Source organism: Oryx dammah, unplaced genomic scaffold (assembly GCF_014754425.2).
Source record: "Oryx dammah isolate SB20612 unplaced genomic scaffold, SCBI_Odam_1.1 HiC_scaffold_19, whole genome shotgun sequence".
Classification (NCBI taxonomy): domain Eukaryota; kingdom Metazoa; phylum Chordata; class Mammalia; order Artiodactyla; family Bovidae; genus Oryx; species Oryx dammah.
In genome coordinates, this window is record NW_024070203.1 from 56,587,634 (window position 1) to 56,605,838 (window position 18,205).

At 37.7% G+C, this 18,205-nt stretch overlaps 1 protein-coding gene across 1 annotated transcript; it reads right to left on the reverse strand.

The window, feature by feature from the left end:
- Positions 1-6,523: 6,523 nt before the first annotated feature.
- LOC120879003 (fatty acid-binding protein, adipocyte) lies at positions 6,524-12,016 on the reverse strand. Its single transcript, XM_040262005.1, has 4 exons — positions 11,790-12,016; positions 8,466-8,638; positions 7,768-7,869; positions 6,524-7,304 (listed from the first exon to the last, which is right to left on the reverse strand). The coding sequence occupies exons 1-4, from the start codon at positions 11,860-11,862 to the stop codon at positions 7,254-7,256; spliced, it is 399 nt and encodes a 132-aa protein (XP_040117939.1). The 5' UTR covers positions 11,863-12,016; the 3' UTR covers positions 6,524-7,253.
- Between the last annotated feature and the right edge of the window lie 6,189 nt (positions 12,017-18,205).

Sequence of the window (18,205 nt, forward strand, 5' to 3'; positions counted from 1 at the left end):
CCTGAGCCAGGGATCAAACCCATGTTCCCTGCGTTGGCAGAGGGATTCTTAACCACTGTACCACCAAGGAAGTCCCGTGAGCCACGTTTTTACTCTGTTGATAATGTCTTCTAAGGCACAGGATTTTTCATTTTCCTGGAATCAAATTTGCCTATTGTCTCTTTTGTTGCCTGTGCCTTTGGTATTATATTCAAGATATCACTGCCAAGTCCAATGTTGTGAAGTTTTTTCTAAAAGTTTCAAGTTTTAGGTCTTACATTTGAGTTAACTTTTGCATGTGGTGTTAAAAAAAGACATCAGTTTCACTCTTTTGCATGTGGATATCAGGTTTTCCAAGGCTTTCCCAGTGGCTCAGAAGTAAAGAATCCACATGTGATGCAGAAGATGCAGGAGATCCAGGTTCAATCTTAGGTCAGGGAAGATCCTTAAGTCTGGGAAGAGCCCAGCAACCCACTCCAGTATTCTTGTCTGGGGAATCCCATGGACAGAGGAGCCTGGCAGGTTACAGTCCATAGTGTCACAAAGAGTTGGACATGACTGAAGTGACTGAGCATGCATGCATCTGGGTTTCCAAGCAGCATTTGTTGAGAGGATTGTATTTTATCCACTGAATGGTCTTGGCAATATGCAAGAGTTCATTTTGGAGCTCTCTATTCTTTCCATTAGCCCATATGTCAGTCTTTAGGCCAGTATCACACTGCTTTGATTATAGTAGCTTTGTAATAAAATTTGAAATCAGTTCAGTTCAGTTCAGTTGCTCAGTCATGTCCAACTCTTTGCGACCCCATGAACTGCAGCACACCAGGCCTCCCTGTTCATCACCATCTCCCGGAGTTCATTCAGACTCACGCCCATCGAGTCCGTGATGCCATCCAGCCATCTCATCCTCTGTCGTCCCCTTCTCCTCCTGCCCCCAATCCCTCCCAGCATCAGAGTTTTTTCCAATGAGTCAACTCTTATGAGGTGGCCAAAGTACTGGAGTTTCAGCTTTAGTATCATTCCTTCCAAAGAAATCCCAGGGTTGATCTCCTTCAGAATGGACTGGTTGGATCTCCTTGCAATCCAAGGGACTCTCAAGAGTCTTCTCCAACACCACAGTTCAAACGCATCAATTCTTCGGTGCTCAGCCTTCTTCACAGTCCAACTCTCACATCCATACATGACCACTGGAAAAACCATAGCCTTGACTAGACGGACCTTAGTCGGCAAGGTAATGTCTCTGCTTTTGAATATGCTATCTAGGTTGGTCATAACTTTTCTTCCAAGGAGTAAGCATGGCTGCAGTCACCATCTGCAGTGATTGTGGAGCCAAAAAAAAAATAAAGTCTGACACTTTTCACTGTTTCCCCATCTATTTCCCGTGAAGTGATGGGACCGGATGCCATGATCTTCGTTTTCTGAATGTTGAGCTTTAGGCCAACTTTTTCACTCCCCTCTTTCACTTGCATCAAGAGGCTTTTTAGTTCCTCTTCACTTTCTGCCATAAGGGTGGTGTCATCTGCATATCTGAGGTTATTGATATTTCTCCCAGCAATCTTGATTCCAGCTTGTGTTTCTTCCAGTCCAGCATTTCTCATGATGTACTCTGCATATAAGTTAAATAAGCAGGGTGACAATATACAGCCTTGACGTACTCCTTTTCCTATTTGGAACCAGTCTGTTGTTCCATGTCCAGTTCTAACTGTTGCTTCCTGACCTGCATACAGATTTCTCAAGAGGCAGGTCAGGTGGTCTGGTATTCCCATCTTTTTCAGAATTTTCCACAGTTTATTGTGATCCACACAGTCAAAGGCTTTGGCATAGTCAATAAAGCAGAAATAGACGTTTTTCTGGAACTCTCTTGCTTTTTCGATGATCCAGAGGATGTTGGCAATTTAATCTCTGGTTCCTCTGCCTTTTCTAAAACCAGCTTGAACATCAGGGAGTTCACGGTTCACGTATTGCTGAAACCTGGCTTGGAGAATTTTGAGCATTACTTTACTAGCATGTGAGATGAGTGCAATTGTGCGGTAGTTTGAGCATTCTGTGGCATTGCCTTTCTTTGGAATTGGAATGAAAACTGACCTTTTCCAGTCCTGTGACCACTGCTGAGTTTCCCAAAGTTGCTGGCATATTGAGTGCAGCACTTTCACAGCATCATCTTTCAGGATTTGAAACAGCTCAATTGGAATTCCATCACCTCCACTAGCTTTGTTTGTAGTGATGCTTTCTAAGGCCCACTTGACTTCACATTCATTAGGAAGTATCAATTCTCCAACTTTGTTCTTCATTTTTGAGATTTTTTTTTGGGGGGGGCTTTTCAGATCCCTTGATATTAGAATGGGCTTTTCTATTTCTGCAGGAAACATCATTGGACTTTTGACAGTGATTCCATTAAATTGGTAAATCACTTCAAATGGTATAGTATTGACAACTTCCAGTCTATGACTATGGGATGTCTTTCCACTTATTTACATCTTTTATAGTTTTCATAGTACAGAACTTCCACTTCCTTGGTTAATTCTCAAGTATTTTATTCTTCTTGGTGCTACTGTAAATGGAATTATTTTCTTAATTTACTTTTCGAATTGTTCATTGTTAATGTATAGAAATGTAACTGATTTTTGACTAGTGAATCCAACTTCAAGTCTTTCTCAGGGACAGTTTCTGTTGGTTTAACTTTTTCTTTGAATGGGCCAAACTCTCCTATTTCTTTCTATGTTCTGTGATTTTACTGTTGAAAACTGAAAATTTGAACTTAATAATGTGCTAACTCTGGAAATTAGATTCTTCTCCTTCTCTAGGGTTTGCTGCTTTTTGTTTTTGTTTTCTGGTTGCTGGAGTCTGGCTCTGTGCCAAGGACCAGCCTAAGGAAGAAACTTAAGGTCTTCTCATGTCCTTTCTGACCCTGTACCTTCTCCTTGGAATGTACTGTGACTTCCTAATATCCTCTGTATATGAAATTGCTTTTGAATGTCCTGGTCTTTAATTATGGCTCCTCAAAGAGGAAATAGTAAGAAATGAAGGGAAGGAAAAGGTGCTGGCCCTTTAAATTTCCTGACAATCACTTGAGGAGGGGGAGGAGGGTGGTATTTGCAATGGGAGGAAATGCAACAATAGTGGCCACCACCTCTTCTTTGCACTTCAGTGATCAGAAGCAGCAATCAGTGATTAGAACACATATCCCAGGTATTTGGAGGATAGGGTCTTCATTGGGCTTTCCTAGGTGGCTCAGTGGTAAAGAATCTACCTGCAAAGCAGGAGCTGCAGGAGAGGTGGTTTTGATCCCTGGGTTGGAAAGACCTCCTGGAGTAGGGAATGGCAACCCACTCCAGTATTCTTGCCTGGACAACCCCATGAACAGAGGAGCCTGACAGGCTACAGTACATAGGGTCTCTAAGAGCCAGACACGACCGAGCGACTAACACTAAGATGGTTTTTGCCAAGTCATTCCACTGTAAAATTAATTAATAAGCAATTAATTAGTTTTATAGTTATCTTTCATGGCCTAGCTCAACTACACCTTCTATGCTGAAAACCTTCCTCCAGCACATACCGAGTACTCTGCTTGCCCTTGGCTTCCTTCCAATCTGTAAAATATACCACACAATTTATATGCAATTCATGTCCTCCTCTATATTTTGTCTTCATTCATTCCATTAAAATTTATTGAGTGATTACCACATTTCAGGCATTGTACTGGATACTACATATATACATAAGTGTCCTGAGGCTGTGTCAGCCTAGTGATGGAAAAGATGAGAAATTAAAATGTGGTAATATCATGTTATAGTAAGAACACGTATTTTTCCTGTGGTCATGGGAGGAAGAGTTTAACTCATCTTAGATATGGAGGGTGAGGGAGGAGGAGGAACTATTAGAAAAATTTTCCCAGGTGATGTGATGACATTCATGGTATTTCTCTACCACACTGAGGGCATGATCATGAAGTGTTTCTGTGTTACAAACCACACCTAGCACAGGGAAGAGTGTTCACTCACTTACTCAAAACTGTTTACTAAACTCCAAATCTGCTGTTTATTGTGCCAGGGTCTGGGGACGTGGCTATAAACAGGACATAATCCTTGCCTTGAGATGCTCTCAGTAACTGAGTTTTTCCTGTTGCCTAGCATTTTCTGGCTGTTTGGCTACACATAAACTATTTTAATGTCTTGTAAATTGAGATGGGGTGGTTGCACAAATGGATGGATAGATCCATAATCGGATATAACATTAAAATTGTGTTTTCCATATAACTGAGCACAGGGATGTCCATTGATAAGTGATCTAAGTGCTATGTCTCATTCCCTAATCCAGAAATTCTTGGTACTCATAGACTCTTGTTAGAAGTGCTATAACCACATTGTTCAGAAGCCAGATCTCAAATACCAAAAACATTGCTACCCAAAGGCCATCTTGGAGGCTTACCTATTCCAAGTCAATTATTCACAGAAATTGGAGCTCAGTGATAGTGACGGGAATTGTATTAAAGAAGGTATAAGTTGGCCCAGTATTTCACCCAATTCTTAATATTTCCAAGGAGGGAGTGAGTGGCTTTTTTTTCATATCTGTTTTAAGATATAGATGGGCTCTATGTCCACACATCTCTGAGAAGTACCCATTTGATCCTGTCTCTCTTCCTTTAAAAGTAGAATCGCCTCTATATTTCTTTGTGTGTGTTGATAGAAGCAATGTTAATGAAAAATTATATGAGGTTCCAAGAGGTCCCAGGGAGGATAAATCAGAGAACTGACATTGAAGACATATCTTGTTTCTACAGCTTTAATTTTATGGTGAAAACGTAGAAAATAAGAAACTGACTTATCTAGCAAATTTACATTGGACTGAATCTTCTTATTCTATGCTTCAACATCAACTGAAAAATAAGAAAACTTGAAGAGTAGATTTTGAAAAAAATCCTTGAATGATCACAGCACCATTTATGAATTAAGCCACCACTTGAATGCTGATGGTGCATGCTCAGTTGTGCCCAACTCTTTCCAACTTCATGGATTGTAGCCCACCGGGCTCCCCAGTCCATGGAATTTTCCAGACAAGAATCCTAAGGTGTGTTGTCATTTCCTAGTCCAGGGCTCGAACACACTTCTCTTACATCTCCTGAATTGGCAGGTGGATTCTTTATCACTTTGCCACCTGGGAAGCCCACTGAATACGGGTGGTTTCTGGATCTACGTCCCAGCTAGGATTGCCCTCTTGAATATCAAATTCCCATGTCTATTCCCTACTTACTTTTACAGACTTAAACTTTGAACTTTAGTTTTCTCATCTTTAAACAGGAATACCAAATCCTCATCATAGGATTATTTTGATAATAAATTAAGTTAGAGCATGCGAAGCACATGGACCATAGTAAGTGTTTAATAAATATTGATTTACCAAGAATTTTTCTAAACAATTCCTATAAACCTCTCTTTGAATTCTCCAATTCTTAAGTAATTTCAAAGTGAGAGTTTAACTCTCTGCTTTTGTAAAGTAAATTATTATGATCAGAAACTTAATTTACTTCTTCTGGCTTCTCTGTCTGTATCTTGGTGTTATATATATAGTGTGTGTGTGTGTGTGTGTGTCTGTGTGTGCTAAGTTGTTTCAGTTGTGTCTGACTGTTTGTGATCCTATGGACTATAGACCACCAGGCTCCTCTGTCCATGGGATTCTCCAGGCAAGGATACTGGAGTGAAGTTGCCATGCCCTCCTCCAGGGGATCTTCCTGACCCAGGGATCAAACCTGCATCTCTTATGTCTCCCACATTGGCAGGTGGGTTTTTCACCACTAACACCACCTATGCATATGGCGCATGTGTGCATGCTAAGTTGCTTCAGTTGTTTCCAACTCTTTGCCACTCTATGGACTATATTCAGAAAACAATAAATTTTTTTTTTTTCCATGCTGTGTGGAGTGTGGAAACTTAGTTACTTGACCAGAGATTGAACCACTCCTCCGGCAGTGGAAGCATGGAATCTTAACCACTGAACTGCTGGAAGTGAAAGTGTTAGTCACTCTCTTGTGTTTAACTCTTTGCAACCCCATGGACTGTAGCCCAGAAGGCTCCTCCATCCATGGAATTCTCCAGGCAAGAATACTGGAGTGGGTTGCCATGCCCTCCTCCAGGGGATCTTCCCAACCCAGGGATCGAACTGAGGTCTCCTGCACTACAGGTGGATTCTTTTACCATCTAAGCCACCAGGAAGTCTCTAATAAACTTATTTTTAAAGTAAGCATCACAAACAAATGTATCAATTGCGAGACACACTTTAAAAGATTTTGGCTTCCTATAAAAGCTAAGTATGTGATAGGGAAATTTCAGTCTATGTACATGGAACTCCAAGGATCTATAGAGGTGCCTCAAAGTTCCACAAAGTGCAGAAGAAACAAATTTTCTCTTTCTTTCTCACACACACACATGAATGAAAACACGCCCTTACTGGCTTTATTATCATTTTTGTTTGTTTTATATATTGAAATTCCAGGAAAATTTTATTTGCATTAAAAATTCCAGGACATATTCAATATTTTTTTAAAAAAAATTCCACTGGTAAGAAAAAAAGAAAACTTTGGAAATGACTACAGGAACATTTACATCATAACTCATTACAAGCTTGTCATGTCTTTTCTGGAATAAATGTAACATGTGATGATTTGGACTTAATTCTAGACAGATTCCAGGGATACCTTGGTTTACTAATAATTTTTCAAGTTAAAATTTATAGCCCAGAAATCTTTTTCTACACTCTTCGTTCCTATTCCACCTCTCTTTCTTGATGCTCTAGGACAGATTTTTGTGAAATGACAACACTTGGCCCAGCTGACTGTGGACAATTTCACTACATTTAAGTCTATCTTAGGTCCCTGAGAGGGTGTTGCTTGACTGTAGCTATGGTAAAGAAGGACTTCATATTCAGTAATAGTACATATTTATCATTTTCTACCTAAGGCTATGGGAAATTCATATTTTTTTTCACCTTGTATTATTATTTTACAAATCATATTATACTGGAAACAAAGCAATAATACAATTTTATATTTCCATCACTAAATTATGAGTAAGAAATTGTTAAACATAATGAATAAATCATTACATAGCTTTATAAATCTAAAAAGTTTTATTTAACCAACACAAGCATATCAAAATCAGTCTGGGAGAAAATCAGTTTCTTGCTTATTAGTGGAAAATAACAATATATGTTTGGACAACGCATCCAACAGAAAGTCATGGAGTTCGATGCAAACGTCATCCATTTCAATATCCCTTGGCTTATGCTTTCTCATAAACTCTGGTAGCAGTGACACCATTCATGACACATTCCTAGGCACAAAGGGAAAATATTGGTAAAAACCTCAGGACTAAACAACTTATGGTTCATTTATTTATTGTCTCCTTCAATGCTGAGAAGGAAAAAATGTTCATCAAAAGATATTCACTCTTGGCTCTTCTTATATACCTGATATTGTAATAAACTAGGGAGACACAAAGATCAAGAAGATACAAGTCTTGCCCTCAAGGAATCTTACAATCTATGTAGTGAGTGAAAAACATAATTAGAAATGCACAATACAATACGGTTCACATTGAGAGGGATAAGAAAATACTTCCTGGGGCACAGTATACATAGACGGAGCTTAGAAGGATAATTGCCAGAGTGAAACCATAATCCCAATAGACTAACTTTTCATTCTACAAGGGTGATTGTCTTTTTCTCTAGGTAGGATAACGATTATGGGATGACCTAGCACTAAAATCTAGAATTAAGTAGTGAGAAGATACTCACCAGCACCAGCTTATCATCCACAAGTTTTCTCTTTATGGTGGTTGATTTCCCATCCCAGTTTTGTACTTGTACCAGAGCACCTTCATCTAAGTTTATGATGCTCTGTGGGGATAATTAAAAGTGATTACAATTATGGAGGGAAAAAAAAATAGAGCGCTTTTGTTTGCTTATTTTGAGGTACTTAGCAATTTTAAATTACAAGAAAATGTTGCAAAAGAAAACAATGAATGCCAAAAACAACATGCAAAATTACATGTATATATGATCAGAATATTATACAAACATGCATTTGAAAAAAATACTGTGAAAGAATATAGATAATAAATTTATGTGGAATAGCATCATAGGTGTTTTTTTTCTTTCCCCCCATTCTTTTAAAAGTTCTCTAACATTGTTATGTTACTTCAATTTACTTTAAATAATATATATATATATATATATATATACACACACACACATATATATATGGTATGACAAACAAATTAGTATGTTAAAGATTTTTAAAGTAGTAAGGACAATTTTATTAAATGGGAGAAAATTCACCAACTAAATATCAAAGGTAACATGGTTCAGATCTAGCAATCTGAGCTTTTTGGCTTATAATGGAATGGCTTTCTTCCTTCTACAAAATGGCTTGCTATAGGCAGCAGTCGTTTATAAATCAGGCTTTTACTCTGCTCCAGTTCTTTATTCCTCACCTTGACTTTCCTGTCATCTGGAGTGACTTCATCAAATTCCTGGCCCAATTTGAAGGAAATCTCAGTATTTTTAAAGGTGCTTTCTGATTTAATGTTGACCACATCCCCATTTATACTGATGATCAAAGTGGGTTTGGCCATGCCAGCCACTTTCCTGGTAGCAAAGCCCACACCTATAGATGGGAAAAGAAAAATGTCAAGTATACGATCTTTCTCTCATGTATTTATCTAAGAAAGAGCAGGTGTGTGTGTGTGTGTGTTTAGACGCATGTGTGCCTAGGTACCTATCTGCATTCCAATGAGTGTATTAAAGGAGAAAGACTCCAATGAGTTTATTATTAAAGTCTTTATTTAAACATCTCCTGAAAATAAGTAAAATCAGCTAATACTTAAAGAACACACAAGGCACAATTAGATGTAAGTCTGTTCTTTAAATTTCCCTCTCTGAGTTTCAGATGAGACTCTTCAGGAGACCCATTGTTAATTTTCCATAAGCATATGTAAAAGATTATATTTTCTGGGACATATGTATTTTAAAAATCACTGCACTCTCAAAATATCTGGCCATCTCAACCATGAGAGTAGATACCTTCATTTGACTCAGTTTGTGAAATACTTGGGAATCTCAACCATTGCTTCTTGAATAACAAAAATGATCTAAACCATAGTCAAAGGTAGAACTCTCAATAGGATTCAGGGGACCAATAGAGAGTCACTCAGTTAAAATTTAATTTGGGTGTACAAAAACCACGTTTTATGGCATTCGCTGCCATGCCTAGTTTTCTTGGCTTTTCATGATTACTCTGAAATGAAGATCTTGATTAATTTTTCTGAAAGGCAAAACGTTTCTTGCATTCATACCATTTTAGAATGGTGATGGTATTCCCAATAAATTATAGAAAATTTTAAAGAGGGTTTAAGCCTCAATTGAAAATTTCAAAGTTTAAGAAATCATTATTTTAGTACGTTCAGAAATTAATACTTTGCTTCCCAATCACTTAAGTGGCAAACTCCTCTTTAAAAAAAAAAAGAAAGAAAAAAAATAGGAATGTGTTTTGGGGAATGTTACAGCTTTGGTTGAATAAATTACAACTTAACATAGGAAACAGTACCTTACCATCACTGCATATGTTATAGAGATTTTGCAACAGTCATAGTTGTGTTGGATTTTTTAAATGCACATGCACAAATCTACTTCTTGGACTATGTATAGATACCAAAATTTAAGAATAGTGGGGAGGCAATATATCATTCAAAACAAGCAATGCCAAGGCTCTGATTTGAAGCTCCCTGTCTGAAAGTGGTGACAGGTGGGAAGATAATATGCTGCTTCATCAAGTCTTGTCTCTGTTACAAAATGTAACCTCAAATTCATGGAGTGAGTCAGCACAGTGAATGCATGAGGCATCGGGTGTGGTTCCAGATTCTCCGAGCTTAGGAAAATCACACTTTCCTCTTGCTTGATTCTGTTTTCATTTGACTGATGAAAACGATACCTGCTGACTGAAGGTAATCAGTTAGAGCAGCTAATTTCAGAATGTATCTTATTGTCTTTCATTATCATCAATACTTAATCATTTTAAAAGGCCATGGTGCCTGCACGTGTGCGAAGTCCCTTCAGTCATGTCTGACTCTGTGCAACCCTGTGAACCATAGCGCACCAGGCTCCTCTGTTCGTGGGATTCTCCAGGCAAGAATACTGAAGTGCGTTGCCATGCCCTCCTCTAGGGGAATCTTCCTGACCCGGGGATCGAACCCTCTGTCTCTTAAATCTCCTGTATTGGCAGGTGGGTTTTTTATCACTAGCACCACATAGGAAGCCCACATGCAATGGTATAAGAATTTAAATAAAATACGAAAAGTGAAGACTCTTGAGAGTCCCATGGACTGCAAGGAGATCCAACCAGTCCATTCTGAAGGAGATCAGCCCTGGGATTTCTTTGGAAGGAATGATGCTAAAGCTGAAAGTCTAGTACTTTGGCCACCTCATGCGAAGAGTTGACTCATTGGAAAAGACTTTGATGCTGGGAGGGATTGGGGGCAGGAGGAAAAGGGGACGACAGAGGATGAGATGGCTGGATGGCATCACCGACTCAATGGACGTGGGTTTGGATGAACTCCAGGAATTGGTGACGGACAGGGAGGCCTGGCGTGCTGTGATTCATGGGGTCGCAAAGAGTTGGACACGACTGAGCGACTGAACTGAACTGAACTGAAAAGTGTAAAATGCTTCTAAAAATAAATAGGTAAATAGACTCAAGTCCTGTAATATCAATATCAGTGCATATTGATTAGTTTGTTGAGTTACAACTAGTCAGTAGTCTGGAAAACTAGTTCTCATGGACTAGTTCCATGAGATGTTCCTGATTTCCTTCTTGTCTATAGACATGGAAAACAATAGTTATAAATAAGCAAGAAATAACTATAAGATGTTCCTGATTTCCTTCTTGTCTATAGACATGGAAAACAATAGTTATAAATAAGCAAGAAATAACTATAAGATTTAGAAGAAGGTTAAGTCTTGAGGTTTAGGGATTAAATTATAACCTCTAATAAAGATATTGTGAAAAAAATCCCTCCCCAATTTGCAACCTGTGGATACATCTTCATCATGCATGGGTGTGGCTGCCTGACTGAATTCCCGCCTCTCTGCTTCTTTGCTTTACTTTTGTAATTATCTGGGGAACACACAGGCAATCTTAGCAGAATCCCAAAACCTGAAAGCCTCTATTATTAATAATTCTGTGTCATGCCTTGTAATATTAAGTCAAACAAGTATCTAAGAATTTTAAGGAGAACATTTTCAGAAATTAGAATTTTCCTTCCATAATACAACCACACATTTTAACAGACTGACTTTAAAACAATAAAATAATTGGTTAACATACATTACTGAAAAAATTACGTTAAGATGATACAGTGCTTTCAGTTTCAAATGGAAATTATCACATGCCAGGGAATAAATATAGGCTTATTTCCAAGTTATTGCTTATTTTATATGCAAAAGAAATGAATGAAAAAGAGGCAGAAAGCCAAGTAAACCAAAGTTATTCAAGTTTAGCAATCAAATAAAATCTTGTCATTTCTATACAATGCCACTTATACTCTTTTTCATATCAGTTCACCTTTAGGAAAGGAAGTATTGTGACTTCCGTCTAGAATGTTGCTGGAAACAAATGATTCTCACTTGTTATTTTTATCACCTCTATATAAAAAGCAGCATTTCATGTCAGACCAGTGCTTCCAGAGTGAAAAAGAACCATAGTCTTCTCTTTCCTAGAGAAAAAGTTATAAGCCCAGCCATTCAACAATACATTTCCTTACCCACTTCTTTCATGTAATCATCAAAGTTTTCACTGGAGACAAGTTTCCAGGTACCTACAAATGCATCACACATTTTGTGAGCTTTCTAGATATATTCTTCGAGGTGAGAAAGAAGTGCAGCTTTCAGCAAGATGCTGTTACCCTCTGAGTCCAGATAACTTCCTTTTAAAGGTGCCCAGAACATGTGATCTTGGGCATAACCAATTGGGAATGATATAAGATCATTTCCTTCATTGCCAGCCTCTGCAGTTTTTCCTCTGAGTCATGTTTTTAATAGAAATTTCTCAACTTTGGCTCTCCTTGGCAAATGGTGATGGACTCAGAGTACAACTTATTTTTAACCTTTAACAGAATATTTTCAACAACCTTGTTTTGACAGCTTAAAATTCAGTGCATTGAATTTCCTATTTTTTTCATACATATTTATCCCAGTGTAGAGTGGACCAGTGTAATTATCTTGGGATAAATTCTGACTCCCTTTTCTAGAGTTCCTATTAAAATTGTAATTATGTGATTTGTTTGAATTGAGGGACGTAAGAATTGCCTTGGATATTTTTAAGTAATTGCAAAGGCTATTGGGGGCAGTACTGTCTCAGGAATTACCTGGAAATTAAAACAAAATAAGTAATGGCATTTTAAAGTACCCCAGCTTCCTCATTTCAAATGTTTTATATGAATGAAAAAGAAAAAGTAAGTTTAATTCTCCACCAGGAATCTAGACAGCAGTTTAAACTGACAAATGATCATTTAACCTCATTCTTTCCATTCCCTAAATAAGAGCATAGTGTGTATTTCCACAAACTTCCTTAAAAAAAAAAAGGCACCGATTCAAAATATACTCCCCTTACTGAGAAAATTCATCCTGTTCCTGACCTATATTATAAACTCTAAATTTATTCAGATCTAAATGGTGTTGCTTTACTTAAATACAATCTGGAGTGGGGTAGTCACAAGCTTCTGAAATCTAATTTCCTTCTTCTACATAGTAAATAAGTCATAAGAATGCTTTTCTAAAGTAACCATGTTCATTGGTCCTCCCCCCACACCCCCACCAGAATGATGGAAGATGGTCACATGGGCAACAAACTCCCATGAACACACCCAGATTTTAGGAAAGAAAAAAGAAATTCAAATATCATGGGGTGTTTTCCTTATCACTGCACTGTATATTGCATTGAACAGTATCTGCTGAGCATATCATTGATTTGTAAGAATCCTAAGGGCTTCCCAGAAATGGTTGAGTAAAAGGATTCCGTAAAGGACAGATTTTCTATAGGCAAGGAATTTGCAAAGAAAAACTGGTAATGTTGTGTTACAATAGTAACTTTTAATGGTTGCATATGTTAATGGCACAGTGATAATGTTCATTCACTCTGAACTGTTGCATAGATATACAGACTGTGGGTGACGTACCATGCAGGGTAGGCTTACTATTATGAATTCATCAAATAAACAAGAAAATAAAAATGATCAAGTTTCATACAGGGATAATTTCATGTTCTAAATTAATAAATGGCTTTTATTTTTAGTTTGTTTTGCTTTTATGATAATTTTTTAGAGAAGTTTTAGGTTTATAACAAAATTGAGAAGGAAGTACAGAGATTTCTCATGCACTCCGTGGCCGCCCACAGGCATTGCCTCCCCCATTATCAATATCATTCACCAGAATGGTAATTTTTACTAAGAATGAACCTATATTGGTATATTATAATCACTCAAAGTCCATATATTACGTTAGGGTTCACTTTTGGTGTGTATGTCCCATGTGTTTGGACAAAGTATTGATATAATGACATGTTGTTTAGTTACTATGTCATATCTGACTCTTTGCAACCCCATGGACCATTGGCCACCAGGCTCCTCTGTCCATGGCATAGCCTAGGGAAGAATACTGGGGTGGGTTGCCATTCTTCCTCCAGGGGATCTTCCTGACCCAGGGATTGAACCTGTGTCTCCTGCACTGGCAAGGGAATTCTTTGTAACTGAGCCACCATGGAAGCCCATAATGACATATATTCATCCTCATAACATCATACAGAGTATCCACTGCCCTAAAAGCCCCCTGTGCTTTGCCTATTCATCTCCCTTCCATGCTCCCACCACTGTCCCCCAACCCTGTCACCCACTGTCATTTTTCTTGTCTCCATAGCCCTGGCTTTTCCTCAATGTCATGTAATGGGAATCATATAATATGTGCCTTGTCAGATTGGCTTCTTTCACTTAGTAATGTGCATTTAAGTTTCCTCCATATTTTTTCATGGCTTAATAGTTCATTTCTTTTTAGGACTGAAAAATATTCCGTTGTCTGGATGTACTACAGACCATTCATACATTCACCTTCTGAAAGGCATCTTGGTTGTTTCCAAGGTTTGGCAATTATGAATAAAGCTGCTGTAAAAATCCACATGCAGGTTTTTGTGTGGATGGACATAGTTTTCAACCTCTTTGAGTAAATGATGGGGTAATACTATGTTTAGTTCTATAAGAAACTGCCATATTGTGTTCCAAAGCGAATGCACACATTTTGCATTCCCACCAGCAATGAATGAGAGTTCTGTTGCTCCACGTTCTCCGCAGCATTTGGTACTGTCAGTGTTTTGATTCAGCTGTTTTTATAGGTTGCAGTGGGATCATTGTTTTAGTTTGCATTTTCCCGATGATGTGTGATGTGGAACATTCTTTCATATGCATATTTGCCATCCATGTATCTTCTTTGGTGAGGTGTCTGTTAAAGTCTTTGCCCATTTTTTAAACTGTGTTCTTTGTTTCTTATTATTTAGTTTTAAGAGTTCTTTGTACATTTGGGCAGCAGTTTTCTATCGAATGTGTTTTTTGCAAATATTTTCTCCCAGTCTATAAATAATGGTTTACTTTACAAAATATATGTTGATATTTTATTCTAGTAACAAATTGTCTCAAATAGATTTTCAAATGAGTATCACATTTGAACGTATATCATGTGTATGTGATACTACAATTTAAACATTTTTTTTTAGAGATGGACTGTCTAATACAGTAATCACATGTGGCTCTTGAATACTGGAAATGTGCTAGTATGAACGGAGAAGGCAATGGCATCCCACTCCAGTACTCTTGCTTGGAAAATCCCATGGATGGAGGAGCCTGGTAGGCTGCAGTCCCTGGGGTCGCTAAGAGTCAGATACGACAGAGTGACTTCACTTTCACTTTTCACTTTCATGCCTTGGAGAAGGAAATGGCAACCCACTCCAGTGTTCTTGCCTGGAGAATCCCAGGGATGGGGAAGCCTGGTGGGCTGCCGTCTATGGGGTTGCACAGAGTTAGACACGACTAAAGTGACTTAGCAGCAGCAGTAGCAGCAGTATGAACGAGAAACTATATTTTTTATTTACTTAATTTTAATTAAAATTTTAAAAATGGTCTTGACTCAGCTGTTATAAAACTTTTAAACGTATGAAAAGCTATGACCAACCTAGACAGCATATTTTAAAAAGCAGAGACATTACTTTGCCAACAAAGGTCCGTCTAGTCAAAGCTATGGTTTTTCCAGTAGTCGTGTATGGATGTGACAGTTGGACTGTAAAGAAAGCTGAGCACCAAAGAATTGATGCTTTTTTTTTTTAAAATTTTTATTTTACTTTACAATTCTGTATTGGTTTTGCCATACATTGACATGAATCCACCACGGATATTGAAATGTGGTGTTGGAGAAGACTCTTGAGAGTCCCTTGGACTGCAAGGAGATCCAACCAGTCCATCCTAAAGGAAATCAGTCCTGGGTGTTCATTGGAAGGACTGATATTGAAGCTGAAACTCCAGTACTTTGGCCACCTGATGTGAAGAACTGACTCATTTGAAAAGACCCTGATGCTGGGAAAGATTGAGGGCAGGAGGAGAAGGGGATGACAGAGGATGAGACGGTTGGATGGCATCATCGATGCCAGATGGAGATGAGTTTGGGTAAACTCGGGGAGTTTGTGATGGCCTAGGGTGCTGCAGTCCATGGGGTCACAAAGAGTTTTACAAAGAGTTGGACATGACTGAGTAACTAAACTGAACTAAACTGAAAGAACCTGAATATGTGAATCTATACTTTCAACCATAAATTTTATGCAATGTAAATGTCTGTCAGCCATTTCAAAATAAACTTCAGAGTCTGAATGGAGGTGTACTGATAGTATAAAATGCATACTGAATTTTGAGGACAATATGGAAAAAAGTACAATATCTCATTAAAAATGTTTACATTGATGATATGTCAAAATGACAACATTTTAGATGTATTGGGTTAAATAAAATATAACCCAATAAAACTCTAAATTTTTAAAACCCTAAATTTTAAAAAATGTTTTTAAAACAAACCCTAAATTATTTTTATTTATTTTTTACTTTTATTTTTACTATTTATTTTTACTTTTTAGTGTGGCTGCAAGAAAAATTTAGGTTATGTATGTGGCTCACATAACATTTCTATTGAGCAGTGCTGTTTTAGAGTACCATGACACTAAGTTTCATTCATATATTCAACATGTCTCATATGCCATTTACTAGCCACTGGGGATTCAATACTGCACAAGCTACACCAGGCACTTGATTTCTCTCATGGATCTTATATTCTAGCACTGGACAAGATAATATACAAAGAGATAAATAAATAAACTAATTCAGCTGTGTGTTTCAAAAAAACACACAATATTATTTACTTGAAGAGATGTCTTTAAAAGCAGCTCTATTTATGTTCCAAACACATGGGCCATTCTATGGGATGCTAACATACTTTCTATGCACAAGTCCTTTAAGTTATGTATCAGGTAAGATAGAAGATTCTTTCTGCCTTGCAGTAAGCAGTCCAGAAATTTAAAACAGAGTCTCATACCTCTTGCTTTATGCATCTGCTCTATAGGGCAGCGGGGAATATACCTAACTGCCTAGTTCCTCCATAATTTATCTTCATCTCAGTTCCTAAGATGAACTCTTGCTACATAAATACATAAATAAAATAGAATAATCCCTCACCAAATTACCTTTCACCACAGCATCCAATGGACTGCTATGTGAGTAAAGTGTTTCATGATAAGGAGAGTCACACTAAAAAAAGATTTAATGCTATGCAACCTTAGAATCAACACTTTTTAAAGAATACTCTCTAACAAGGACCTATTGTATAGTACAAAGAACTGTACACAATATTCCATAATAACATTTATGGGAAAAAAACATGAAAAGGAATATAGATATAGATATATGTATAACTGAATCACCTTGTTTTACACCTGAAACTAGCACAACATTGTAAATAAACCATACTCCAAATTAAATTTTAAAATTGTTAAAAAGAATTAAGGAGAGAAAAGAATATTTTCCCTTTGTATTAATAAAGAAAATTCAGATTTAACTAGATTTTAGTGATCAGCCTTCCATGAAAACTAGTAGAAATTATACTATTTACATTTTCAAACCTAGTTTCAATGTATGAAGCTCAAACTAGCAAATAGTTTTCACAAAATCTTTTTTGCAAACCTACTGTGTCCAAGACATTAGCCTAGATGCAGTGAGGAAGTGTAACAATAACATGTGACTTTTGCCTCTCTTTAATGATTCAACTTCCCATTCTTGTTACCAACCTGGGACCAAAATAAAATACAATATAAAGTGTTTTTAGATGTTTTGCTTTGTCAGTCATCTTAATATTAAAATTTTTTGCACAAGAAGCTCTTGCTGGTCTCCTAAACTTTTAAAAATGCTTTTAGCATCTTTCTTTAGCATATACAGTATAAAAGATAAGCAATATCTTCATTCCAAACCCAGTTCCCCCTCATCCCTTACCTCCCTTCTCCATCCTAAACCATATCGTATCCATGACTTAAACTTCTTAGTATTTCTTCCACCAAATATTTTCTGGATTAATACATTGATTAACACAAGGAATGAGGTATGGATTTAGGGTACATAATCGTCCTTAATGTTTGTGTATGAGTTTTAAACCAACAAAGCTATGGGCTCAAATCTGTGTTTTACAAAGATATAATGGCACTGGGAAGGGTGGATTTTAGAGGGGAGAGCAAGCAGATATAAATTCATTTACAAAGCAAGAGTTAAGAGATGGTGAGAGACTGAGCAAAAGAATGGCAACAAGATGGTGGGAAAGCAGCAGGATAAACTGAGCCGTGGCTCAGACAGTAAAGAATCTGCCTGCAATGTGGGAGACCTGGGTTTGATTCCTGGGTTGGGAAGATCCCCTGGAGAAGGAAATGGCAACCCTCTCCAGTATTCTTGCCTGGAGAATCCCCATGGACAGAGGTGCCTGGTGGACAATAGTCCATGGGGTCGCAAAGAGTCAACACAACTGAGTGACTAAGCACAGCACAGCACAAGCTGAGAAATGGTACAGGAAGCTCCTTCCTTTTGGAGGAACCTGGTTCCCATAGGCAAGGCAC